The sequence below is a fragment of the Neophocaena asiaeorientalis genome, unplaced genomic scaffold, assembly GCF_003031525.2.
Source record: "Neophocaena asiaeorientalis asiaeorientalis breed wild unplaced genomic scaffold, Neophocaena_asiaeorientalis_V1.1 scaffold82, whole genome shotgun sequence".
Taxonomy (NCBI): Eukaryota; Metazoa; Chordata; class Mammalia; order Artiodactyla; family Phocoenidae; genus Neophocaena; species Neophocaena asiaeorientalis.
Window position 1 is genome coordinate 8,361,987 of NW_020173068.1, and position 27,498 is coordinate 8,389,484.

At 37.4% G+C, this 27,498-nt stretch overlaps 1 protein-coding gene across 7 annotated transcripts in view; it reads right to left on the minus strand.

Moving 5' to 3' along the window:
• SAMHD1 (SAM and HD domain containing deoxynucleoside triphosphate triphosphohydrolase 1) overlaps window positions 1-27,498 on the minus strand; it is a 65,621-nt gene that overhangs the window by 16,958 nt on the left and 21,165 nt on the right. For 5 of the 7 annotated variants that reach the window (XR_003003011.1, XM_024743139.1, XM_024743138.1 and 2 more), the window contains exons 5-13: window positions 20,823-20,938; window positions 18,780-18,850; window positions 14,462-14,620; window positions 13,044-13,144; window positions 12,760-12,868; window positions 11,619-11,710; window positions 10,118-10,233; window positions 2,097-2,236; window positions 1,233-1,328 (exon numbers count right to left, since the gene is read on the minus strand). Coding sequence is in view for 6 of the 7 variants with exons in the window: in XM_024743139.1 (XP_024598907.1) it covers window positions 1,233-1,328; window positions 2,097-2,236; window positions 10,118-10,233; window positions 11,619-11,710; window positions 12,760-12,868; window positions 13,044-13,144; window positions 14,462-14,620; window positions 18,780-18,850; window positions 20,823-20,938 (1,000 nt within the window). In the remaining variant the exon portion in view is untranslated. The remainder of the gene's footprint in view (window positions 1-1,232; window positions 1,329-2,096; window positions 2,237-10,117; window positions 10,234-11,618; window positions 11,711-12,759; window positions 12,869-13,043; window positions 13,145-14,461; window positions 14,621-18,779; window positions 18,851-20,822; window positions 20,939-27,498) is intronic. The other 2 variants (XM_024743143.1, XM_024743144.1) reach the window with 2 other exon arrangements.

Consider the following 27,498-nt stretch of genomic DNA (forward strand, 5'->3'; position numbering starts at 1 on the left):
AAAAAAAAAAAAAAAAGACATACACATTTTCCCCCTAATTTCACACTATAATAAAGCCACAATAAATATATTTGTGCTTTTTTTTGAAAAACTGATCACCTCCTTTGGACAAATCCCCAGAATGAAACTGCTGGGTCAGTTAAAATTGACCCTAGTTTGGTCTCTTGTATCAATTTACACTCCCATTTTCACATACCTTTATTATCACAAAATCTTATAAAAATTTTTTTATCTTATACGTCTGATAATCAAAAAACTCGTTGCATCAATTTGCCTATAGGTTAACAAGAAAGTTAAACTTCTTTCATGTCTATTGGCCATGTGTATGTCATCTTCTCCTATGCATGGCAGCCACCTGAAGTACCTCTGATCCTCTATCCGTTGGGAGATGGGGAGGTGGGGGACCGACTAGGAGTAATGCCTGCACTGAGGGCAAAGGGCAGACACGTGGGAGCCCAGGGATAACATTCTGGAGAGTGAAGCCTTTCAGAGCCTCAGGAAGTCAGGATGTGAGATCCCTTTATTCTGGTGGAACCTCATCTAATGAAACAGGAAACTGCAGCCTGATCTGCAGATCTGAGGCACTTCAACACGCAGTCAAGTGACTAGAGAGCGGGGTCCAAGGGCAGGTCACTCACTGTGCCCCTCGGCAAAGAATGGTTATGGAGAGGTTGCCTTTTGCTCAAAGATGCATCAGCAAGAGAATAACAAATGAGAGGCTTATGGAAAAAATACACAGAGAACACTGTCCTGAGATTTCAGAGGAGTAGAACTCTGAAAAGAATTTCTTAGAGGAAACAAGAAAATGTGAGAAAGCCGTTTGGCATTCTCATTAGGATACAAGAAGACACTACATCCTCTATGAAAATAGGAGTCAAAAAGTCTTAACTTTTTCTTTTGTGTGTGTGTGTGCAATTAAAATATTATTGTATGTATTACTTTTTTGATCAAGAAAACATTCAAAAATCACTATATACAACATTCTATTAATGACATGACCACAATTACATAAAAATATTTACAATATTGACATAAAAATGTCAAAGAAGGTTTTAAAACTGCTTAATGTTAGTTTTTTTCTGTGATATCACAGGTGATTCTCTTTCTTCCATCTTTCTGTATTTTCCAAATTTTCTATAATGAACATGTACTACTGTTATAATGAGGGGGGGTAGTGGTGCTTTCTTTTAAATAAATTCTTTGCTTAGTATGTATTTGGACTAACTACTTACATCCACTACGAAATCTTCAGCCTTCAGTTCCGGTTCTAGCACCATGTCACTGGGTTTAGCACTGGCGACCCCTTTCGGAAGGCTTTCGTAGTTTTCCTAGAAAAGACGAGGCTCCTCCTGTTAGAACTCCAGTTCTTCATTCTACAGTGTTTGTGTCACAATGAGGTTCCCTCTCTAAAAACAGCACTTTACCAAAAAAAGTGGGTAGAGATTTCCCTAACAAATATATGGCTTCTGCCTATGCCATCTTTTAATCAAATCACAATAGTGCGATTTTCATAACAGCATTTCACATTGAAAAAAATGTGGCATTAACGTATTAGTAAAACAAGAAGTAAAGTGTGACCCAAGGAGGAGTGTGGTTATCAGTGTGGCTTTTGTTATGGGCTTTCTGGCAAAGAGAAAACCCTTCAACAAGCAGGAGAGATACTGATAACTGAACTAAAGAAGGCAAGCAAGCACCATCTGCGAGAACCTGATAATCTGCGAATGAAGTAGTTAAAGCAGGTCCTTAGAGTGTCAAAGAAGCTCATGCAGATACCTCATTTTGAGGCCCTTTTTACTTACATTCATTTTCTTGCCTTTGGGTCTAGACAAAATTTGAGGCTCCCCTCTCACTTCTGACATGAGAGAGTAAAGGTTTTGGAGTAAATGAGACTTGGCTTTGAATCCTGGCTCACTAACTGTGCTTCCATAGGCAAATTATTTAATCTCTCCCAAGCCTCAGTTTCTTCATCTGCAGGGCAGGGCTCAGAAGACTGATGTGAAGATTAAGTGAGAACGTGTAAAGGGCTTAGAATACAGTCATGGTATTGTGATGGGCTAATGGTTTCCTCTTGGGGGTCAGAGGACCTTTCAACTTACCTTTTTAATCCTTATTTGTCCTATAGGCTGAGTCTCACCCACAAACTTGTATAGATTACGGCATTCAATTTTCTTTAAAATCGCTCGTGCAGCATCCAATTTGGGATCAGCAGAGTATAAAATCTCCAGAAAAATGTTATCTGCCAATTTGATGAAATTTCAGTTACATTAAAATGAAAAAACAAGATTTTAAAAGACTCATACATTGCTGTATGACTCATACATCGTCTGAAATGATTTCAAGCAGTTTACAAACGTAGGTACACTATAACAATGTGAAAAAAAATGTTTAAGCCTGAAGTGAAAAAACCTTTGTAAAAGTGTTGCAGTCAATGTCTCAGATTTGCTTCAAGGTAATCTAATGAGTGGGAAAGGGGAGAGATGAGACAAGACTGCACTGGAGTTGATGACTTGAGACTGGGTTTTAAGTACAAAGGGGTGTATTAATTTATTGTTATGTTGGCTTTTAAAAAATATTTATTTATTTATTTTTATTTATTTGGCTGCGTCAGGTCTTAGTTGCAGCATGCGGGATCTAGTTCCCTGACCAGGGATGGAACCCAGGCCTCCGGCATTGGGAGCTCAGAGTCTTAACCACTGAACCACCAGGGAAGTCCCTATGTTATGTTTTTTTAAAGAGAATGATACTTAAGGATTACAAAATTATGTCTGAGATCTGCTTCAAAATGGCCCAGGGTCTGATGGGGTGAAGGGCTGAAGCAAAATTGTCATGCGTTGATAATTGCTGCAGCTAAGTGATGAGGCTAAGTGATGTAAATTTCCTTAATAATAAGTTTTTAAGGGAATTCCCTGGCAGTCCTGTGGTTAGGACTCTGTGCTTTCACAGCCAGGGCCTAGGTTTGACCCCTGGTCAGGGAACTAAGATCCCGCAAGCCTCGCAGTATGGCCACAAAAAAGAAATAAAAAAAGTTTTTAAAAGTTTCATTCCATGATGATAGAAGGTAGTTTATTTTCCTTCTTTCTTTTTCTTCCAACTTTTTATTTTGGAAATTTCAAAATAAAATACCTTTCACTGAAATTTATCCACTGTTAACATTTTCCCACATATGCAAACACTCTCTCCGTGTGTATGCACATAAATTTTTGAGGAAACATTTGAAAATTACAGACATCAATACCTTTCACTCCTAAATACTTCAGCATGTACCTCCCAAGAACAAGAACGTCCCCCAACATAACCACAATCATGCCAAGAAATTTAATACTGATATAAAAATATCTGACATACAATCTATATCTGAATTTGCTTAATTGTTCCAATAATGCAATTTACGAATTTTTGTTGCTGTTTAGAGAAACCAATCAAGTATTATGGATGACATTAGTTATTGTGTTTTATAGTCTCCTCCCATCTAGAACTAGGATAATTTCCCTGACTTCTTTCACGATGTTGACATTTTAGAAAAGTTCAGGCAGTCATTAAGTAAAATGTCCCAGACTTTGAACTTGTTCGACTGCTTCTTCACCATTAGATTCAAGGAAAGCACTGTTGTCGAGAACACTGTATAAGTGTTACAACATCTAAGAACACTATATAAGAGCTTGGCTCAGTGCATCACATCACAAGTCACATAATGAGCTTTGTTATATTTACGGGTTAAGTTCCAACAGTTGGTTAAAGCAATAACCACCACCTCGCCCCGAATTTCTCTGTTATAAATGTATCTTTCCCTTTGTAATTAACAATCTGCAGGGTAATATTTTGAGAGAGTCTGACTATCCCAATAAGTTGTCAACCAATGGTTTAGCATTCATCGATAATCGTTCATTGAATCAATCACCGCATTTTACAAAGTGAGTTTTATTAAAATGCCTTTTCTTGGCAAAATAAAATATTAGTAGTCTATGTCATTCACGTCACCCACAAATATATGTACCAATCCATGGTTAACACATTCCTCACCCTCTCAGTGATGCTGTCTACAAACCCATCTCTCCATCTTTAGTTTTCATTATTCCTTTACACATTATACGCACAGTTTGAAAAACAGAACAATTTTATTTTAACATAAACAAGACCAGGGGTGGGATGAACTGGGAGATTGGGATTGACATATATACACTAATACGTATAAAACAGATAACTAATGAGAACCTGCAGTACAGCACAGGGAATTCCACTTAGCTGTACAGTAGAAACTAACAACATTGTAAAACAACTCTACCCCAATAAAAAACAATAGCAACAACAACAAAAAACAAGACCACGCTTTTCTTATCCATGCTTTTATCTACCCTATTCCCAGGTGAATTAAAGAAATGCTTTCCCCCATGACAGAATCTCACTTCCTGAAGGCCCGTCTAATCCCAGAGGTTCATCTCAAAAGGCACCTGATTGTGAAACCTTCCCTAATTCTTCCAAACCAGAGATGTAATTCCTCTTTGAACCCCATGGAACTCAACTGATACTCTTCTTATGCCTTTCATCTTATTCTACCAGGTACAGGTTTTGGGGTGGACTTATATTTTCATTTCTGTTGGCTAAATGGGTAAAAGAAGGATTACTGGATCACAGGATACATATATATGTTTAAAAGAAAATGCTCAACTTTTCCCAAGTGGCTGTACCACCCGCATTCCCACCAGCCATGTACAAGAGTTCTATTTGTTCTATGTACATGTTTTCAGAAGTCATGTACAAAGGTGAACTGCTTGTCTATTAAATTTAATGACTAAAATATCACTAAAATAGTGTAAACAACATTCAACTTGGGATCAGAAGACTTGGTTTGAGTTCAGCTTTGCCATTTTTTAGGATAAGTTGCTTTCCCTCATTTGGCCTGTTTCCTCATTTGAGGGGTTTTAAGCAGATGATCTCAAAGGTTCTTTTGAATTTAATTTTCTAAGACCTCAATTTAATTAAGGGATTTGGGGGTAGGGTCTTGCAGGGGAAGGGAGGGAAGGGGTAAGGTCCACCTATTGCTTAGGAATACTGAGGGATAAAGACCAAGGTTTAGCATTGGTATTTGCTAAATGTATTAGCATTTAGAAAATGGTTACTTAAGACAGTGGTCATAACAGTTGCAATGCTTAACATAGCTACATCCAGATAAGCTGAAACATCCATTAGAAATAGGAATTTAGGAAGCAGTGAGAACAGATAAAGAAACAGCATATTCATATGATAGACTACAACTCAGCAATAAAAAGGAATGAACTACTGGTACGTGCAGTCTGGATAAATCTGAAATACATAATGCTGAGTGAAAGAAGCCTTACACAAAAGAATACATATGGTATGATTCCATTGATATAAAAGTCTAGCACAGGCAAATAGGTTGCTTCTCGGGGTGAGGTAGGGACAGGAATTGACTGGGACAGGGCATGAGGGAATTTTCTGAGGAGAAGATACGGTTCTGTGTCCTGCATTTGTTTAGCAAATGTTACACTTACCATTTTTACATTTATACAAATTGCATGTAACTTTTACATCAAAAGAAAAAAATCTATAAACAATTAGTGAACTTTAGTTAATCCACATGCTGAAGGAGTTAGGGTAAAGTATACTGACGTCTGAAATTTACTTTAAAATGCATCAAACCTTAGATAGATTAATAAATGGGTAGAGGGATGGTAGGTAATAAATATGTGATAAAGCAAGTCCAGTAAATGCTAGAATTTAGGTGGTGAGTATACAGGTTTTAACTGTAAAATTCTTTCAACATTGCTGTATATTTTCAACACTTACCCCCCAAATGTGAAAAAACATTCTAAAAAATTTGAAAATAAGAAGTGAAGATTTGGGACTGCCCTGGTGGCACAGTGGATAAGACTCCGAGCTCCCAGTGAAGGGGTCCCGGGTTCGATCCCTCGTCAGGGAACAAGATCCCACATGCAGGCCACAAATAAGAAGCCTGCCTGTCACAACTAAGGAGCTGGTGCAATCAAATAAATAAATAAAAGCAAATTGATTTAAAAAAAGAAGTGGAGATTTTTAAAGTAAAGATAAGGTGAGTTGCTTTTGGAAATGCAGCAAAAGTAAGGAAGGCTCTCACGTGGTCCTATTCCTTCAAGGTCATGTAGTTAAGGACAATAAGGATTATATGACTGCTCAGAATAATATGCAAGAAAAGTACAATGATCCCTGTCTGAAATGATGAAAGCTGGAAAGGCTATATGCTTGTTCTCCCATACTCTGGCAGATAAAGCACAAAAATGTAACCTAATTTCTTGTCTGGGATTTTTGACATTGTTACAACATCCAAGTATGTGATCAGTGAACTCATCTTACCGAATGGGGTAAAAACCAGTTTGGGTGTTCTAGAACTTTCATGGTGAGCAAGAGCTATGTATTGTCATGAGCACTTAAGACCTCATTAAAATGTAAAATGTATGATATTTTAATGGTTTGTCAGTTAACCCCAAAGTGTATAAAATGCAGAATTCATTTCTTTTCACCAAAAGATAATTTAAATGTAATATAATGTTACAGGATGAATGGCTGGGACTGGTCTCTGAGGAAAACTGAAGATGATTTTTTAAAACACAGCATCACTTGCTTCATTATGAGCAAAAGTTAAAAATAAATATCCAGGGAGGCACCTTCAAGATGGCAGAGGAATAAGATGTGGAGATCACCTTCCTCCCCACATATACCTCAAAACTACATCTACATGTGGAACAACTCCTACAGAACACCTACTGAACGCTGGCAGAAGACCTCAGATTTCCCCAAAGGCAAGAAACTCCCCACATACCTGGCTGTTTGGCTGACACGCTCTGGTGCTCTGGCTGGGTGTCAGGCCTGAGCCTCTGAGGTGGGAGAGCCAAGTTCAGGACACTGGTCCAGCAGAGACCTCCTGGCCCCATGTAATATCAAACGGCGAAATGTCTCCCAGAGATCTCCACCTCAACGCTAAGACCCAGCTCCACCCAACGACCAGCAAGCTACAGTGATGGACACCCTATGCTAAACAACTGCAAGACAGGAACACAATCCCACCCATTAGCAGAAAGCCTGCCTAAAATCATAATAAGGTCACAGACACCCTAAAACACACCATCAGATGCAATATCACTTACAGGAAAAAATCTGTAAAAAATACAAACATATGGAGGCTAAACAATATACTGCTAAATAACCAAGAGATCACTGAAGAAATCAAAGAGGGAATCAAAAAATACCTAGAAACAAATGTCAATGAAAACATGATGACCCAAAACCTATGGGATGCAGCAAAAGCAGTTCTAAGAGGAAAGCTTATAGCAATACAATCCTACCTCAAGAAACAAGAAACATCTCAAATAAACAAGCTAATTTTACACCTAAAGCAAATATAGAAAGAAGAACAAAAAACCCCAAAGTTAGCAGAAGGAAAGAAATCATAAAGATCAGATCAGAAATAAATGAAAAAGAAATGAAGGAAATGATAGCAAAGATCAATAAAAGTAAAAGCTAGTTCTTTGAGAGGATAAACAAAATTGATAGCCATTAGCCAGACTTACCAAGAAAAAAAGGAAGAAGACTCAAATCAAGAGAATTAGAAATGAAAAAGGAGAAGTAACAACTGACACTGCAGAAACACAAAGGATCATGAGAGATTATTACAAGCAACTATACGCCAATAAAACGGACAACCCGGAAGAAATGGACAAACTCTTAGAAAAGCACAACCTTCTGAGACTGAACCAGGAAGAAACAGAATATATAAGCACACCAATCACAAACACTGGAATTGAAACTGTGATTAAAAATCTCCCAACAAACAAAAGCCCAGGTCCAGATGGCTTCACAGGCAAATTCTATCAAACATTTAGAGAAGAGCTAACACCTATCCTTCTCAAACTCTTCCAAAATATAGCAGAGGGAGGAACACTCCCAAACGCATTCTATAAGTCCACTGTCACCCTGATACCAAAACCAGACAAAGATGTCACAAAAAAAGAAAACTACAGGCCAATATCACTGATGAACATAGATGCAAAAATTCTCAACAAAATACTAGCAAACAGAATCCAACAGCACGTTAAAAGGATCGTACACCATGATCAAGTGGGGTTTATCCCAGGAATGCAAGGATTCTTCAACATACGCAAATCAATCAATGTGATAAACCATATTAACAAATTGAGGGAGAAAAACCATATGATCATCTCAATAGATGCAGAAAAAGCTTTTGACAAAATTCAACACTTATGATAAAAACCCTCAAGAAAGTAGGCATAAAGCGAACTTACCTCAACATAATAAAGGTCATATATGACAAACCCACAGCCAACATCGTTCTCAATGGTGAAAACCTGAAACCATTTCCACTAAGATCAGGACCAAGACAAGGTTGCCCACTCTTACCACTATTATTCAACATAGTATTGGAAGTTTTAGCCACAGCAATCAGAGAAGAAAAGGAAATAAAAGGAATCCAAATCGGAAAAGAAGAATAGCCAAAGCAATCTTGAGAAAGAAAAACGGAGCTGGAGGAATCAGGCTCCCTGACTTCAGACTATACTACAAAGCTACAGTAATCAAGACAGTATGGTACTGGCACAAAATCAGAAATATAGATCAACGGAACAGGATAGAAAGCCCAGAGATAAACCCATGCACATAGGGTCACCTTATCTTTGGTAAAGGAGGCAGGAATGTACAGTGGAGAAAAGGATGGACTTGAGGACACAGGGAGGGGGAAGGGTAAGCTGGGACAAAGTGAGAGAGTGGCATGGACATATATACACTACCAAATGTAAAATAGCTAGCTAGTGGGAAGCAGCCGCATAGCACAGGGAGATCAGCTCGGTGCTTTGTGACCACCTAGAGGGCTGGGATAGGGAGGGTGGGAGCGAGGGAGTTGCAAGAGGGAAGAGATATGGGGACATATGTATATGTATAACTGATTCACTTTGTTATACAGCAGAAACTAACACACCATTGTAAAGCAATTATACTCCAATAAAGATGTTTAAATAAATAAATAAATAAATAAATATCCACAGCTTGCTCACATTGTCTTATAATTTCTTCTTCCATTCCTATCCACACAACAATGGGAGACTAGTATACCTGCTATGCTGTTATTAAAACAAAACACAGAAACAATTTAGATACATTATCCCCTATAAGTAACTTTGTCATCAGTCCAACCCAGATTAATTAACAAGCAAAAAGCAAACTCACTTGTCACATTATAAACTGTAAGTACTTATGTACAGTGTTGTCAGTGTACACAGACATTTGATACAGGGAATCACCATTTCACTTCTAATCTTTGATTTAGTTGTGATTGGAAAATGACTAAAAATTTACAAGTGTAATGGGGACTCTCTATATTATATGTATATAAAATAAATCTAGCAGAGATGGAGCAGGAAGTTGATCTTGGTTGTGTCTGAGGCCACTCAGTTTCTGTTGTTCTTGCTTGGTTCAGAGCCTCCAGCCTTTCCACTGATTCTGTCATGTTGTTTTTAGTTAAGCAGAGACAGTTTTAGGATTTGCAACTAAGAACTCTGACTGGTACGCGCTTTTTGGTTTACCTCTTTTGCTTCACTGATCTTTATTTCTCAGTCTACACTTTCCCACATTAAAGAATCAGCTGCAACCCCTCACCTCTCTTCCTTCACACCCTAAGCCACAGAGTTTGTTTCTGCTGAAATGTTTCTCACATCCTGTGTTTTGCAACAAAAATCATGTTAAAAGGGCAAGTCAGCTTTTTGACACTAGTATGGTATTAGTCCAGCTGTATTATAAGTTAAATAATAATTGAGTACTTATGTGCCAAGTACTATTCCTGGTGCTATATGCCTCATTGAAGCATCACAACAAAACTATATGCTAGGTGTCATTACTCCCATTTTAGATGAGGAAACTAAGGTTCAGAGAGGTTAAATAACTTTATTAAGGTTACCTTGTTAGTACCAAGCAGAGATAAAACTCAAATACAATAGTATACAATCACTTTAGAAGCTAAATACATTGGAATGTTTGGAAAATACCTCATCTGCAATCCAGGGAAAGTTTATACTTTATCTGAGATAGACCACCTATGTTACCTTCTAGTTCTTACCTGTCAGCTTAGTGAAGGCTTCCATGTCATCAATTGCTGTAGAAATGTGATACTTTTTTCCTTCAGTACCTGTTATCTCTATGTAAGGGTCTGCTTCGAGGAAGGCATCTGTAATCCTAAAGATCATTTTATAAACATTTATGTTTATGAGAAAATTTGAATATTTGTTTTATGCCTTGCTTAAAGTTAAGGAAATCTTTCTACTTTAGGGAAATAAAATCTTGAGACACAATGTTCTAAAGACAACTGCTTCTCAGACTTACAGATACAGAGAACAAACTAGTGGTTACCAGTGGGGAAAGGGAAGTGGGGAGGGGTAATATAGGGGTAGAGGATTAAGAGGTATAAACTATTAGGTATAAAATAAGCTACAAGGATATACTGTACAATGAGGAATACAGCTAATATTTTATAATAGCTATAAATGGAATACAACCTTTAAAAGTTGTGAATCACTATATGGTACACCTGCAACTTATAATTTTTAAAAAAGCAAAAAAAAAAAAAAGACAACTGCTTCTCAATAATGCTAAATAAATCCATGGTGATTTGTGAACTACTACATTTACTGTGTTCCAGGCATTATAACAGAGCTTTAAATACATCATCTTATTTAATCTTTCCAACTATAAGATAGATGTAATCAGCCTCAATTTTACAGATGTAGAAATTAAGGAATTTTCATTTAATCAAGTTAGGAAGAAGTGGTACCAGGCTTTGTACCTACATCTCTCTGATTCTCCACATTAAAAACAAACAAAACAACAAAATCTCTTACCAAAGTGACAACCATACAAATAGGAGAAAGAATTCTAACCAGTGTGCTCATGAGAAGAGATGAGGAAAAGAGTAGAAAAGAAGGTAAATTTTCTCAACACAAATGTTAAACATGAACATGAAAGGCTTAAAATAAATCAATTTAAAACTATTTTAGAGACATGGAATTAACTTGACTCACACCCAACTTTTGGTAATTCCTCATGGGGTCTTTGAGTCACACAGAGACCTGGCTGTACTTTTCTGCTTTGGTTCTGACTGGATCAGGGAGAAGAGGTGAAATTCCTGTAGGTTTTACTATTTGCTACTAATTTTGATAATTGACAGGGTAAGGAGAGACATTAATCTTAATCCTTAAAATTCATTTTTGTCATTAATTTCAGAATATCAATTATCCACGTTCCACCTCTCACCTCCATGACTAATATCTGGTACCTAAGCGACTACCTGTGCGGAGGTCTAAGCCATCCCAGCATGGCCTCCTTCCTGCCTAGCCTAAACCCCATCTTCTGCTTGAATCTATCCTCTTTACCCACTTTCCTCCTCACCTCTAACGAAGTTCACTTTCTGCTAGTTTTTATTTGTTTAAGTGAACCATTTTAGGTTTGTTCACTTAAAATTCACTTGAATTTACCTAGAAATCTCAACTTGACCCAAGTATGATACTCTATCTAGCAAAGCATCATGGAAAATTTTATAGGGAAATAACAATCAAATTTCTCACATTGTATCAATGATGTTGCCAACTTTGTGTTGATAAGCTCTGCGATGCAAAGAGTTGCGTGTGTGGAACATGTCATACAGGTTTCCAACCTCCTGCAGAAGAATGTGGAACAATGTAGGATCAGATTAGGTTCCCTTGTTAGTAGACAAGTATATAAGTCAAGGAAAAGAGATGGTGGCATAAAAGAAGACTAGGCACAGGGGCTACTTCATTAAAACCCCTGAGCCCACTAAGAAAGAGCAAGGCAGATTCATAAAACTACTAATTTGCAACTTTTGTTCTTAGTAAACCAAAATCTATTGAGTGTTTTTTTTGTTTGTTTTGGGTTTTTTGCGGTACACGGGCCTCTCACTGCTGTGGCGTCTCCCGTTGCGGAGCACAGGCTCCGGACGCGCAGGCTCAGCGGCCACGGCTCACGAGCCCAGCCGCTCCATGGCATGTGGGATCTTCCCGGACCGGGGCACGAACCCGTGTCCCCTGCATCGGCAGGCGGACTCTCAACCACTGCGCCACCAGGGAAGCCCTATTGAGTGTTTTAACTCAGTGACACATTCTGTTTTAGGCATCTTAAATATAGTCTTTAAATTTCCCAATACCTCTAGAAATTAGGTATTATTATTCTTATAGTCTTCATTCTCAAGAGAAAGACCTTCTATAGTACAATACTGTAATGTTCTTTAGTTACATGATTCTAACCTAACATTGGACCTAATGATTTTAGGATTTTAACTACCATGAAACACATAATACAGTGATTAAGGATAATACTCAAGCCAAACTTCCTGGATTGAAATTCCAATTCTGCCATTAATTGTATGTCTTCTCTGTGCTTCCATTTGCTCATCTGTTAAATGGGATAATAACAGTATCTATTCCATAGGGTGGAGGAGGATTGAGTTAATCCCTCTAAAGCACTTATAACAGTGCCTAGAACAACATTCAATAAATGTCTATCGTAATTTTATTATTATTTAACAATGCAGTAAAAATGAAAAGAGCATTAAGATACTTCCAAATGCTAAGCATGAAGTAAAGAGATTGACAATTTACCAGGTAGTGATTTTTCCAAATTAGTTAAAGGTTATTTCTAGATTTCACACTAGGAACTATACCTTCCTCGTTGTTCTCTGACATAGCTTACCTTTTCTCTAGTACAAATGTGCTTCCTATCATCTACCTCACAGACACGGGCAAACTTAATAAAGCGCTTGTAATCAAAATTATTTTGGATTCCAAGATGATGGCAGTCCCTAGAAAGATTCCAAAGCAGAGAAATTAAATATTTCAACAAAGGAAATGGTACCTTAAATATCAACACTAAATTTCTACAAGAATTTTATTTTGTTTGTTTATTTAAATAAAAATTGTATATATTTAAAGTATATAAGGATTTTAAACAACTTTTCTGAAGTGTTCAGTGCATACCTGGCAAAATAATCCCATTTGTCCACATCAATGCCATTTCTTTTATTGGCCACTATCTCATAAAGGAAGCTTTTTTCTTTAGGACGCCCTTTATATAACCACTGGAAGACAAGAAAACCCACTGAAAGTTTTAGGATAGGAGCCAAATCTATTTGTAAGCAAAGCAAAGCAACTGTATTAATCTGAAAATTATAAACAGATATTTGAACGGGAAGGTTAGGTGAGAAGGTTCTACTCATTCCTTCTTCCATTTAATTCCTAAATTATTAGAAAAGGGAAAAGAAATGCTTAAGTGTGATACCCTGTTAATACTAAACCTTGTGCCTTCGGAAGGATCCTAACTCTATTACACTTCCCATAACCAACAAGCTTTCTTTTTTTTTTTTAACGCGGGCTTCTCACTGTTGTGGCCTCTCCCGTTGCAGAGCACAGGCTCCGGATGCGCAGGCTCAGCGGCCATGGCTCACAAATCTTCCCGGACCAGGGCACGAACCCGTGTCTCCTGCATCGGCAGGCGGACTCTCAACCACTGCGCCACCAGGGAATCCCCAACAAGCTTTCTTGTTTAAAAATTTTAAAAAAATATAAGAGCTAATTATGAACTAGTAAGAATGTTCCTTATATTCTAATGCTTAAATTCAGGCATGAAAATTGTATTGTCTTTCAAAGTAGCCACACATCTAGTCTAAGTGATATGCACCATTCAAAGAATTTTTGGAACTCTGTATTTTGTTTGTTTGGGTTTTTTTGGCGGCGCAGTTTGGCCCGTGGGATCCTAGTTCCCCAACTAGGGACAGAACCCGGACCCTCAGCAGTGAAAGCATCACAGTCCTAACCAGTGGACTGCCAGGGAATTCCCAGGAGCTCTGTTTTTTGGAAATAGGATATTTGCTATAAAATCCACCTCTTTATCATATGCCTTACAAGTAGCTTTGTATATTTTAAGGAAAAAAACTTTAAAAACCACAAAGGGAAATTCTTTTTTCTAAGTAAAATAAAAGATCGAAAAGGAAACAAAACATATTTCCCTCTAAACTAATTCAACTTTTTTCTAGGTCTTCACATATCTAAATATTTCAAATATGTTAATTTTAATGAATAAACAAGACATACTTTTACATTTTCCAAACTAAGTTACTTTAGGCTTCTATATAAAATATTGCATACATATTCATTAAAAATATTTATATATGTATTTTAATTTGGGGGATAACTTCTGAAGAACTCAGTTAAGAGCTGGAAGAACTATATAAGTCTTTTATTTTTTGCATTAAACAGTAGAAATGTATCACATATTTTATCATTTAGTCTCTCTAAAATAGCCAAATGTCACCTCTTCAAATAGATCTGAAGGAATCAAGCAGAGAGACTAGATGAAAGGAACCAGTCAGTTCAAATTAAGTTGTACACAAACTTACCTTTGAAGAATCTTTGATGGGTGATTCAGGTGGTCCTGTAATTTGTTCCTTGATAAACCAAATATCTTCTTCAGGGATGAGACCATACTGTTCCATGACATCTCTGAGTCCGTTAGAATTAACTAGGTGCTCAAACATCATAACCGAGCCCTGTTCATGCTGGGAAAAGTTAGCACAGTATGGTCTGTTGTAGACTCTAGTCCATCAGAGACCCCTGGTTATTTAAATTACTCTTGGCTCCAGGTAATTCAGAGATAAGGTTCTAATGCATGTTAATTATCAAGTTTTCAACTACAATCTTACAGATATTTTTAAAAATCTGTCAAATTTGTCTATATTGGGACTCCCCTGGTAGTCCAGTGGTTAAGAATCCTCCTTCCAATGCAGGTTCTATCCATGGTCAGGGATCTAAGATCCCACATGCTGTGGGGCAACTAAGCCCGTGAGCTCTAGAGCCTGTGTGCCACAACTGGAGAGCCCGCGAGCTGCAATGAAGAGCCCATGTGCTGCAATGAAAGATCCCACATGCTGCAACGAAGACCCAATGCAGCCAAATAAATAAATAAATACCAGATGGGACTGGAAAAAAAAAACCTCTATATTTTACCAGTCTATAAACCTTTACAAACTAGGTTCCTCATTATTACATAAATGTTTAATGAGATATAATCATTTATAATACATAAGTATTGTACAATACAACTGAATATTACCAGATCATAAAGATAGAATAGTTTTTTTTTTTTTTCTGAGATGTACCACTTGCAGAATCTTAGTTCCCGGACCAGGGATTGAACCCGGGCCCCAGCAGTGAAAGAGCTAAGTCCTAACTACTGGACCGCCAGGGAATTCCCAATAGAATACCATTTTAATGAATATCACTATAAAATTTAGTTGTATTGTTTCATCAGCTTTGGAATTTGTGAAGATACAAGTTCTATTAGCATTTCCATCTACTGATAAAAAGGGGTAATTCCAGGGCTTCCCTGGTGGTGCAGTGGTTGAGAATCTGCCTGCCAATACAGGAGACACAGGTTCAAGCCCTGGTCTGGGGAGATCCCACATGCCGTGGAGCAACTAGGCCCGTGAGCCACAACTACTGAGCCTGCGCGTTTGGAGCCTGTGCTCCGCAACAAGAGAGGCCATGACAGTGACAGGCCCACGCACCGCAATGAAGAGTAGCCCCCGCTCGCCGCAACTAGAGAAAGCCCTCGCACAGAAACAAAGACCCAACACACCCCAAAATAAATAAAATATAAATTTAATTAAGAAAAAAGGGGGGGGGGTAATTCCAAACTTGCCAGTAAAAACAAAAATGTCTCAGAGCCCTGAAGTCAAGATCTGGACTGGAATCTCAAATTAGACTCATTTTACTCATCTGTCTCTGCTTGCTCATTTATAACTGTTATAAAGATTAAATGGCCCACTGGAGGGAGACATCTGCCCTATCACAGGTCTTAGCAAAAACAAACTCAAGAAACATGAAAACAAAACCCTGAATGGTCCTATATCTATTTTTTGACTGAATCAAGATATATATCAATTACATAGAGGAAAAACAGTAAGTTTATGAAATTTGGCAGCCATTGCCTTAATCAGGTGATTGAAGTTAATATTACCAGTAATGGCTTAAAAAGACCTTATGTGCCCCTGATGGGCTACACTAAGAAGGTCACACGTGGCATTCTGCCAAAAATAGTCTGACAGTATAAGGAAACCGAAAACTGAAACTCAAAGTAAGGGGCAATCCACAAAATAATCTACCATTATACTTCAAAAAATGACAAGGTCATGAGAGATAAAGACGGAAGAATTGTTGCAGATCAAAAGAAACTAAAGAGAAATGGCAACTAAGGGTAATGTATGATGGATCAGGACCAAAAATGGTTTTCTTTCCCCTTTTCTATATGGACAGTTGTTGAGATTTGATAGAAAGTCTGTAAATTAGATAATAGTACTGTATCAATAATAATTTCCTGATTTTAATAAATGTACTGAGGTTATGTAAGAGAATGTTCTTGTTTTTAGGAAATACCTACTGAAGCTTTAGGAATAAAGGGGCATGCCTACAACATACTTTCAAATGGTTCAGAAAAAAACTTATACATACAGAAAAATTCAAGTTCCACAAAGATAGCACAGACAATAATAACTAAAATTATAAGCAACTTAGAAGTAAATATAATAAAAGATGTATAAAACCTTTACAGAGAAAATTACAACATTTATAATAGAAGAGCAAAAGGCCAAAGATACCTAATAAAAGAAACAGCTGTCCTACCAGCTATCAAGACTTATTATAAAGAAGTAACAATTATGAAAAGTGTGGAATGCAACAGAATCCAGAAAGATTCATCATTACAGAATGTTAAAAAAATGTTGGGGTTGGTATCACAGAATCAGTGGGGACAGTGGTAGAGCGTTTGACTGCAGATCACTGGGGAAATTCAATAAACAATTATCCATATTAAAAAAGAAATCAGATTTCTACCACACATATGCAGAGAAATAAATTCCCATGAGGTAAGGACTTACATGTTAAAGGCAAAATATTTAAAGAAAAAGACTTGGAAATGGCTGAGTAGATCCTATTTAAATCGACCTTGTTGGAGAAAAAAACTAACTCTGGACAACTTCCTGAAGGTATTGGATTATGACCAAAAGCAGGCAGATGTTAGAGGGAAATAAACACTTGGAAGAGAAAGGCAGTGGGCAATACTCCAGTTCTTTTATGGCTTTTAGCCTGAGGGAGGCCCTAAGGCTGCAGAACTGGAGAGAAACTATCCATCTTACTAGGTTGAAGAACCAGAAATACTTAATCAAAATTTAAAATTTTTATTTCTCAAAAGCCACCTTCATTAAAGAAATGAATTGGTAAGTCAGAGACTGGGGTGGGGACAGGGACTATATTCACAATACATGTATCTGACTATATATATAATTACTCAAATTGAAAACTAAAAGGCAAACATTCAAATTTTTTAAATGAGTAAATGGAAAAACTCTTCACAAAAGATGATTTATCAATGACAAAGTACAGGAAATGGTACTCAACATACCACAGAGGATGCCAAAAAAAAAAATCCTATAAGAGACCATTTCACACTCATTAGAAAGAATAACTTAAAAAACTAAATGTTGGGGAGGCTATGGAACAACAGGCACTCTTATATTGCTGGCAGAGTGTAAAATGGGAAACGTCTGGTAGTTGCTTATAAAGTTAAGTATCCATCTACTTGATGACCCAGCAATTCTACTCCTAGATGAACCTAAGACAAATGAAAACATTTTCCATAAAAATTGTGTACAGTAACATGCATAGCATCCTTATTCATAACAGCCAAAAAACTGGAAACAACCCAAATTCTACAAAAGGAGAAAAAATAAAAAATCATAACTTATTCATACAATGGAATACTACCTCAGCAATGAGCAGGGACCGACAACTGATGCATGACACACCAACGAATCTCAAAATCATTGTGTTGAGTGAATAAGAGCAAGACACAAAAGAGTACCTATTATAAGATTCTACTCTTATCAATTCTAAGACAGGCAAAACTAGTCTGTTTATAAAAATCAGAAGGTAATAGTGGGAGGGAGATGTAGGAACTGACTGAAAAGGGTCACAAAGGAATTTTCCAGGAAGATGAAAATATTCTATATCTCAACTTGGGTAGTGGCTACATGGATGTATACATTTGTCAAAACTCACTGAACTGTACACTGAAGATCTGTACAACATATTGTATACGAATTACCTTTAAAGAGAGAGAGAAAAAATAGTGGTTGACATGTAAGAAGTGTTCAATATGTATTAATACCTTTTTCTACTCCAAATAATAGTGTGGCCAAAAATAGGAGTTGACCTAACTTTACTTCTCAAAAATTGATTCCAAAAATACAGGTCAGTCACCTGCAAATCTGTAAGTATAAAATGAATTTAGCTGGTATTAGTTACTTCATGGTCATACAAAATGAGTCAAAGTCAGAGTCAGCCTTTTATTTTTTATTTTATACTAGTGTGATAGAGTAGAAAGAGCATTAAATTAGCAGCTAGGAAACCTGGTTTTCTAGTGTTGGCTTTATCATTTAACAACTTTGTGATTTCTGGTGCATCAATACACCTCTATGAACTTCAAGTTCCTTTATACTTACAAAAATGGAGATAATGATTTCCTCCTTAGAGATTACTGTGAGGATCAAATGAAAGCATTATATATAAACACTCTGAAAAACTGTAAAAGGAAGAATACTTTAACACAGCAGTCATTGCTTAGTCTTTATTTTATTGACTATTAAATATATGAATACATACCGTCCATTTCACATCTGGGCGAGCAAGTGGAATAAATCTTCCATCGAACATATGAGAAAATGGCCCATGACCTTAAAAACAAAAGCAGCCTTAGAACAAGAAAAATGTTTGTAAATTGGTAAAATGTAAATCTTTTTAGTTAAACTTGAATATCAATAGAAATTAATAATCTATAAATACATCACAAAAAGGAACAAACCCTTCCTTCCTATTTTCTAAAACAAGAGAACAGGAAGCAGAACAATACAGGAAAGTAAGCTCTCCACTGAGGGGTCTCTGAGTCACCATAGTTTACATAAATCTGATGAAAGGACAGTTCTGTGTAACTAAAGAATGTTAATGACAAAAACTTTTGGCTTCTTCAGATTATATATTGGTAGTGTTAGAACAGCAGTTTTAACACAATCCACTAGGGTTAGGAAGAAAACATTAGAACTTTATTACTCTCAACCTTTAAAAACATCTGTATTTATGTAAATTTTATAATGTATGTAATTTATTTTATAATAAATATACACATATCAGGGCTTATCTTGGGTTTTTACTGATGATATGGGCAATCAAAAGTGGAGATCACTACTTTATCTTATTCATAAGTGATCTTAACATTCCACATCTAGTAATATGAAACTTTGCTGAGGCACAACTCTGGAATTATCAGAATTTCTGAAGGAGTTACAGTTGGCCCTCTGCATCCGCAGATTCAATCAACCTCGGACAAAAAAATATTCAGAAAAACAAATTCCAGAAAGTTCCAAAAAGCAAAATTTGAATTTGCCAGGCTTGCTGTCAACTATTTACATATAGTTTACATTGTACTGGTATTATAAGTAATTTAGAATTGATTTAAAGTACATGGGAGGATGTGTGTGGGTTATATGCAAATTTTATATAAGGGGCTTGAGCATCCAGGATTTTGGGGTTTTGGGGGTTTATTTTTGTATCCGCAGGGGGTCCTGATAGATGGGAGAGGGAGCCTACCTGGACCAGCCCTGGGCCTTTTTGCATGTTGCAGTCTGTACACAAAGGCTTGTTACTATAGAGCTCAGACTCCTAGAAATTGGCAAAAGTTTCCAATGATTCCCTCTCAAAATACCAAAAATCTGTTTAATTTATGATCTAGGGCTGATACTGGTCCTACTGAAATCTCCAAGGGGACATGCTGAAGAGCGTGCCCTATGCCTTTAAGTATCTGGCTATTGAAACCTCCCTTTCCCTGCACTGAGGGCACATGCAAACTCTTAGGATCCTCCAACAGGTAGGAATAAATTACAAGGATAGGGCTTCCCTGGTGGCACAGTGGTTGAGAGTCCGCCTGCCGATGCAGGGGACATGGGTTCGTGCCCCAGTCCGGGAAGATCCCACATGCCGCGGAGCGGCTGGACCCGTGAGCTATGGCTGCTGAGCCTGCGCGTCAGGAGCCTGTGCTCCACAATGGGAGAGGCCACAACAGTGAGAGGCCTGCGTACAGCGAAAAAAAAAAAATTACAAGGATAGGGGAAAAAACTCCTGTGATAAAAGAGAACAGTCCTTTTTCTCTTTCTTTGACCATGGAAAAGGATGATATTCTTCTACTTGGATTTAAGTGGCCCAAGACCTCACATGGGTCAGGGAAGAAAAGGAGTTCTCTAAATCTGTTGTTAATCTGTTAGAGCAGATTATGTATTCTAGGTGTGAGAAGAATAGATTTGACAAATTATCTAAAGGAAAATGGCAATTTTATTTCAACCAAGATAAAGGAAAAATCAAATTCACATCATCCAACACACAGTAGTCAGAAAAAAATCACTATCAGAAAGTCCCTTCATATAACCTGCAACAAAGATGTTTAACATGGGAAATTCACTGAAAGCCTACAAAAAAAAATAGCAATGCTTTGGGCTTATAAATCATTCTAGAAAGAAGCACTGGCACATTTACATTAATGTTAACTGAAGAATTAAAACACAACTTTCATATTCTCCTAGTTAGTTGGATTTTTTAATTTCAAAGAGAGGTACCATGTGGTTTTACATTAGAACTCTGGCTCTTTGAACTGCTTACCGAGATCATGACAAAGACCAGCGATCTGAACACAGAGCATATCTCGTTCACTTATCTGCAGCTCTGGTTGTTTTTCACTCAGTTCACGAACTAGACATCCTGCTAGATACCCTACGCTGCAGAGCGGAAAAAACAAAACAAAAATGAAAAACTTACTCTTCTGTTTGAAAGATGAGCAACTGTTAAGATTTGTATTTGTCCTTGATAAATCCTTAAGGAGGCTGTGAATTAGACTTTGGGTGAAGGAGCCTTCCCAGCAGTTTGAGTATAAAAAGCCCTCTTTTCCCCTTTTTGTTTCAGAGTCTACCTGATTGAGCTAGCTATAGGCTCAGTCTCAGGTCATTTTGGGCTGTATTACATTTCTGATTTGTAGAGATTTGCAAGACAAAGACAGTTGTTTTTAATTCCCCAAAGAACTGCTCTGCTGCCTAAATGATTTTAAAAGATTGATTTGCCCAACTACATTTTCTTTAATTTGATTATTATTAGCTTCTGAATATTAGCCCCTAGTTTTATGTTATATTGTGTGGGTTCATGTAACCTTCCTGGGTTTTTTTTTTGTATATTTAAATTAATATTTTCTGAGGGGCAGATTTACATACCCTGTCTTATAATACCAGGCAGGGGAAGCATTCCCCAGTGAGACATAATGTCTACACACAATATAGTGAGGCAAAAGAGATATAAACATCTTATATTAAGCCCACTTAAATATACCTACTTGTATAAACTGTCATCTCGATTCAATCAACTCTTACACCTTTAACTTTAGACTCCATTAGGACTCCATCAACAAGCTGTGGTCTTACAAGGAGTCCTAGAAACTTTCCTTTTTATTCTCTGGCTATTTTATCTATTTTTGTATAAAGGCTCTGGGGTCTCCAGGGAGGGGTTGAGCCCAGGGACACAGGCCTTTTAAAAAAATCTTTAACTTGATTAATTGGTCTAATTGTTGCCCCAAACAATTGTTAACTGTTGATCAGGTATCTCAGTGTAATTTTCTTCCAGTCTTTTAAATGTGTGTGTGTGTGTGTGTGTGTGTGTGCGTGTGTGTGTGTGTGTGTGTGTGTGTGTATTAAACTGGGGTAAATAGAATGATAGAATGGACTTCTTCAGGGCCCTTAATGTTGGGGACCAATAAGATGTCCCCTTGGCCCATCCAACCTTACATAGTGTTGTATAAAAACCTTTGTTTTAATCTCATTACCATCCATTTTATTTATCCAATTTCTTAATAACCATCTGAAGGATTTTATCCTGTTGAGACAAGTCCTGTTAAAATTTCCACCTTCTTGGGAAGAAGTCTCTTAACTTTCCCCTCAGCTTTTTTTCCCTATTAACCAACCCAATTAACATTACTTAACCTAATGTTTTTATTAGCATCTGTAAGGCCCACTGAGGGTAACCCTAGAGACTACAAATAAGGCTTCCCAAACTGGTTTATTTATGTCTCTTTTAAACTAAGGGAGTTCTGAAATTGGGTCATTTGTAGGGATGTGGATGGATCTAGAGACTGTTATACAGAGTGAAGTAAGTCAGAAAGAGAAAAACAAATACCGTATGCTAACACATATATGTGGAACCTAGAAAAATGGTACAGATGAACCGGTTTGCAGGGCAGAAATTGAGACACAGATGTAGAGAACAAATTTATGGTCACCAAGCGGGGAAAGCAGCGGGGGTGTGTGTGTGTGATGAATTGGGCGATTGGGGTTGACATGTATACACTGATGTGTATAAAATTGATGACTAATAAGGACCTGCTGCATAAAAAAATAAATAAAAGTAAAAAAAAAATAATTGGATAAAGTCAGTGTCAAGATAAATTCAACACCTACTTATAAGTCCACAAAATCAAGAAGAGATAAAAAACAAGAAACAAAAAACAAAATACTGAGTATAGTTCCCTGTGCTATACAGTAGGTCCTTGTTGGGTATCTATTTTATATATAGCATTGTTGAACTAGATAATATGGTCTCTATTCTTAATGGAATATGTGGTGAATTTACAACAAAAGGTAACATTTAAATCAATGGAATTAAATCCACAACTTATGACAAAAAAAAACTGTATCAAATCATGTTGTACACCTTAAACATACACATCGTTATATGTCAATTATATCACGATAAAGCTGGGGGAAAATAAGATATTCAAATTTTTTTAAAGTTAAGAAAAAAAACTAAAAATGCTAAAAAAAAGATAAATAAACTAAGGGAGTTCTTAGGTTAGCTGTTTTATATATACTACCATCTTCTAATTTGTTTTTTAATAGGTAAAAATAAAACAGCTGTTTGTTATGAGAGCTCTCTAAAAAATTTACTAATTTACCAAGTTTCTCCAATTTTAAGGATTCACTGTCTGGTCATTGATGAATAGTATCTTTTTTTTTTTTTTTTTTTTTTTGCGGTATGCGGGCCTCTCACTGTTGTGGCCTCTCCCGTTGCGGAGCGCAGGCTCCGGATGTGCAGGCTCAGCGGCCATGGCTCACGGGCCTAGCCGCTCCGCGGCATGTGGGATCTTCCCGGACCGGGGCACGAACCCGTGTCCCCTGCATAGGCAGGCGGACTCTCAACCACTGCACCACCAGGGAAGCCCGATGAATAGTATCTTAATAGTGACTCAAACCAATAAAATGCAAGAGGCATCCCCACAAGAGAGTGCAAAGGATGCAGCCTTCATAAGATTTAGAAATTTCCTCCCCCAAACAGCCTAAGAGAGTAAAGTCCTTCATTGTACAGGTGGTTGCAATGAAGGTTGAGATGACAAAGGCCCCTTATGGGCTGGGACCCCTTATGACAAATTTTCCTGAGAGTTGACACAGCCAGACAAAAAGATTGCTCAGAATTCCAGTCTATTTGACTGGTTGCCAAATGTACACCATATGTGTACCTCCTGGGTAGCAGAGACCAAGCTCTCAGAACACAGGAGAAAAAAAAAAAAGCCTAAGAAGATCAGGTAGAACATTTACATCTCTAAGACACAGGTAGAGAAATGCAAGTTCTCCCAGAAGGGCTTTTGTTTCTTTAAGTTCAGAATTTTGAAAAGATGTTTTATCAAGTTGGGTTTTTCTAGCTGCATATGAAAAAAAAAATAATTTTGGAATGTCAAAAGAACCCCAGTTTGGCCATTTTTAGGATGAGCTTTAATTCCCAATTAAGCAAGTACTTGCAAGTACAAATTCTGTACGTACATAATAAAAATTTCCCAGTGTCTGTCAATTGGGGTAACACATCAGCGTTTTTTAACTGAGCAAAATCTTCCCAGTGTCTTTCAAGTAAGGATAACCCACTCTGTCATTCAACTGACCACAATCTTCCTAATGTCTTTCAACTGAAGATAACCCTGTTACTTCTTTTTGAAACTAAGTTCAAGGAAAACCTACTCCTCCAGTGAGAAGTTAAATACAACCAAATAAAACTTAGGACCATAAGCGAATAACATGAGATCCAAGATCCAGGAGACACTCATCCAAATTCATCTGGACTCACTGAGCAGACAGACGGGCACAAGAGGCCTCTGCTAGTACCAAGGCTCCAGATCCTCGTAAAGTTCAGGCAAAGGAGAAAAGTTGGCTCTGGATCCCTTCGTGGTCACTGAACTGTCAACTGAAGAAAAACACTACCTAAAAGTTCCAAGTTATGTTTTATTCAGAGATCTTACTGAGGACTCTAGCCTGGGAAACAGTCTCAGACAGCACTGAGGCATTGTTCCAAAGAGGTAAGGGAGGAACCAGGGTATATAGGAGTTTCTGGTGAAAAAAAAAAACCAAAAAAAACATTTAGTCCAACATCAAAAGACTACTGCTAATGACAAAAACCAGTCACCTCAAGTTAATAATTTTTAGCATTTTCCTATGTATGGGAAGATGTAAGAGTCTCGGGTCATTGAAATTATTCCTTAGATATTCGTCTGATCTATCTAGGGCCAGGATGCTATTTTTCTCCACCCTGAATTCCCCTCTGGGTGCAGCACTGGGGGCAGCTGCAGTGGCTTGATGGCGGGCAATATTTGTTGTTTACTAGAATGACAGGTAACATTTTTTTGGTCTACATTTGTGATTAGCAGTAACCTTTTTACACTTGACCACATGTTTTCCCCAGCAAAAAAGTTCACATATATACTGGCTCCTCCCTTACCTCTCTGGAGCAGTTCCTCAGAGCTATCTGAGAACTCCCGGGCTACAGTACTCAGTAAGGTCCCCAAATAAAACTTAACTCATAACTTTCACATCGTGCATTTTTCTTTCAGTTAACACCCAAGAATTTCAATATGTTTTTCAACTTAACAGAATAGTCTGTTTCAGAACTAGGCAGAAACACACAGATTCCCAAAAGCAGGACCTCTTGACTCAGAATCACTTATCATTAGGGAAATGCAAAATCAAATCACAGTGAGACACCACCTCATACCCATTAGGAAGGGTTTTTGGGGTTTTTTTTTTGGCTGCTCCACGTAGGATGCAGATCTTAGTTCCCCAAACAGGGATTGAACCCGTTCCCGCTGCACTGGAAGCACAGAGTCTTAACCACTGGACCACAAGGGAAGTCCCTAGGATGTCTATTATAAAACAAACAAAAACTAACAAATTTTGGCCAGGATGTGGAGAAACTGGAACCCTTGTACACTGTTGGTGTGAATGTAAAATGGTGCAGCCACTATAGAAAACAGTAGAGCAGTTTCTCAAAATATTAAAAATAGAATTACCATATGATCCAGTAATTCCACTTCTGGGTATATACCCAAAAGAAGTGAAAGCAGGGTCTTGAAGAGATATTTGCACATCCACGTTCATAGCGGTCACAATTGCCAAAGAGGTGGAAGCAACCCAAGAGCCCACAGATGAATGAAGGGATAAATGAAATGTAACATATACATACAATGGAATATTATTCAGCCTTAAAAAGTAAGGATATTCTGACACATGCTCCAATATGAGTGACTCTTGGGGAAATTATGCTAAATGAAATAAGCCAATCACAAAAAGACAAATACTCTATGAAATCACTTATATGAGGTACCTAGAACAGACAAATTCATTAGAACAGAAAGTAGAATGTGGTTACCAGGGACTGGGGAGAAGAGGAATGGGGAATTCAATGGGTACAGAGTTTCAGTTTTGCGAGATGAAAAAGTTCTGGAGCTTGGTTGCACAATAATGTGGATATATTTAACACTATTGAGCTATAAACTTAAAAATGGTTAGGATGGTAAATTTTATATTCTGTGTATTTTACCACATTTTTTTTTAAAAGCAGAGCTTCTGGTATTGTAATGTTTACAACATAGATTGTAGATAAGGTGCTCAACAAATGTTAAATACACTTTTAGCATTTCTACCTGAAAGTACTTCCTGAATGAATACAATATCTTTCTTGCCCCCTAAACTCTGAGCTTCACAAGAAACAGTTGATATCTTGTTGGTTTGGTAGGCACTAATAAGTTTTCAATAAACATTTGTTGATGAATAAACATTTGAGTAGATGCATGTGTTCTGGCTAATTAAACATGCTTCTAAACAAACAAACAAAACCAAAGTAACCAGCAGTTTCCCCTTATTATTGGTTTCACTTTCCTCATTTCAGTTACCAGCAGTTAATCATGGTCTGAAAATATTACATGGAAACTTCCAGAGATACACAATTTATAAGTTTTAAATTATACTTCATTCTGAGTAGCATGATGAAACATCACACTGTTCTGCTCCATCACGACTGGGTCGTGAATCATTCTTTTGTCCAGCGTGTCCCACACATTAAATCACTTAGTAGCCAACAAAATTATCAGATTGACGGCCAAGGTTTCCACAGTGCTTGTGTTCAAGTGACCCTTATTTTACTTCATAATGGCCCCAAAGTGCAAGAGTAGTAAAGCTGGCAATTCAGATGTGCCGAGTCGAGAAGTGCTTCCGGTAAGTGAGTGAAACGGTCAAAATTCTCAACTCAATAAAGATAGAACAAGAAGTGCTTCCGGTAAGTGAGTGAAATGGTCAAAATTCTCAACTCAATAAAGATAGAACAAAATTGTACGCTGAGGTTGCTAAGATCTATCATAAGAACAAATCTTCTACCTGTGAAATAGTGAAGAAGGAAAAAGAAATTTGTGCTAGTTTTGCTGTTGCATCTCAAACTGTCAAAGTTACAGCCACGGTGTGTGATAAGTGCTTAATTAAGACGGCAAAGGCATTAAATTTGTACAGTAAGATATTCTGAAAGAGAGAAACCACATGCACATAACTTTTATTGCACTGTATTGTTATAATTGTTCCATTTTATTATTAGTTGTTGTTAATCTCTTACTGTGCTTAATTTATAAATTAAACTTTATCATAGGTATGTATTTTTAAGGAAAAAACATAGTATAAATAGGGTTTGGTAGTATCTGTGGTTTCAGGCATCCACTGGGAGTCTAGGAGCATATACCCCGTGGATAAGGGGTGGACCACTTACACTGTGAGTACTTCATGAAAATCTAGATAACTGTCTGATTCTTCTGGGCCTATGTCCACCTGGCTCTACATTTTTATAATGAAAAAGCAGACCAGGGACTTCCCTGGTGGTGCAGTGGTTACCGCCTGCCAATGCAAGGGACATGGGTTTGAGCTCTGGTCCGGGAAGATCCCACATGCACGGAGCAACTAAGGCAGTGCACCACAACTACTGAGCCCATGTGTCA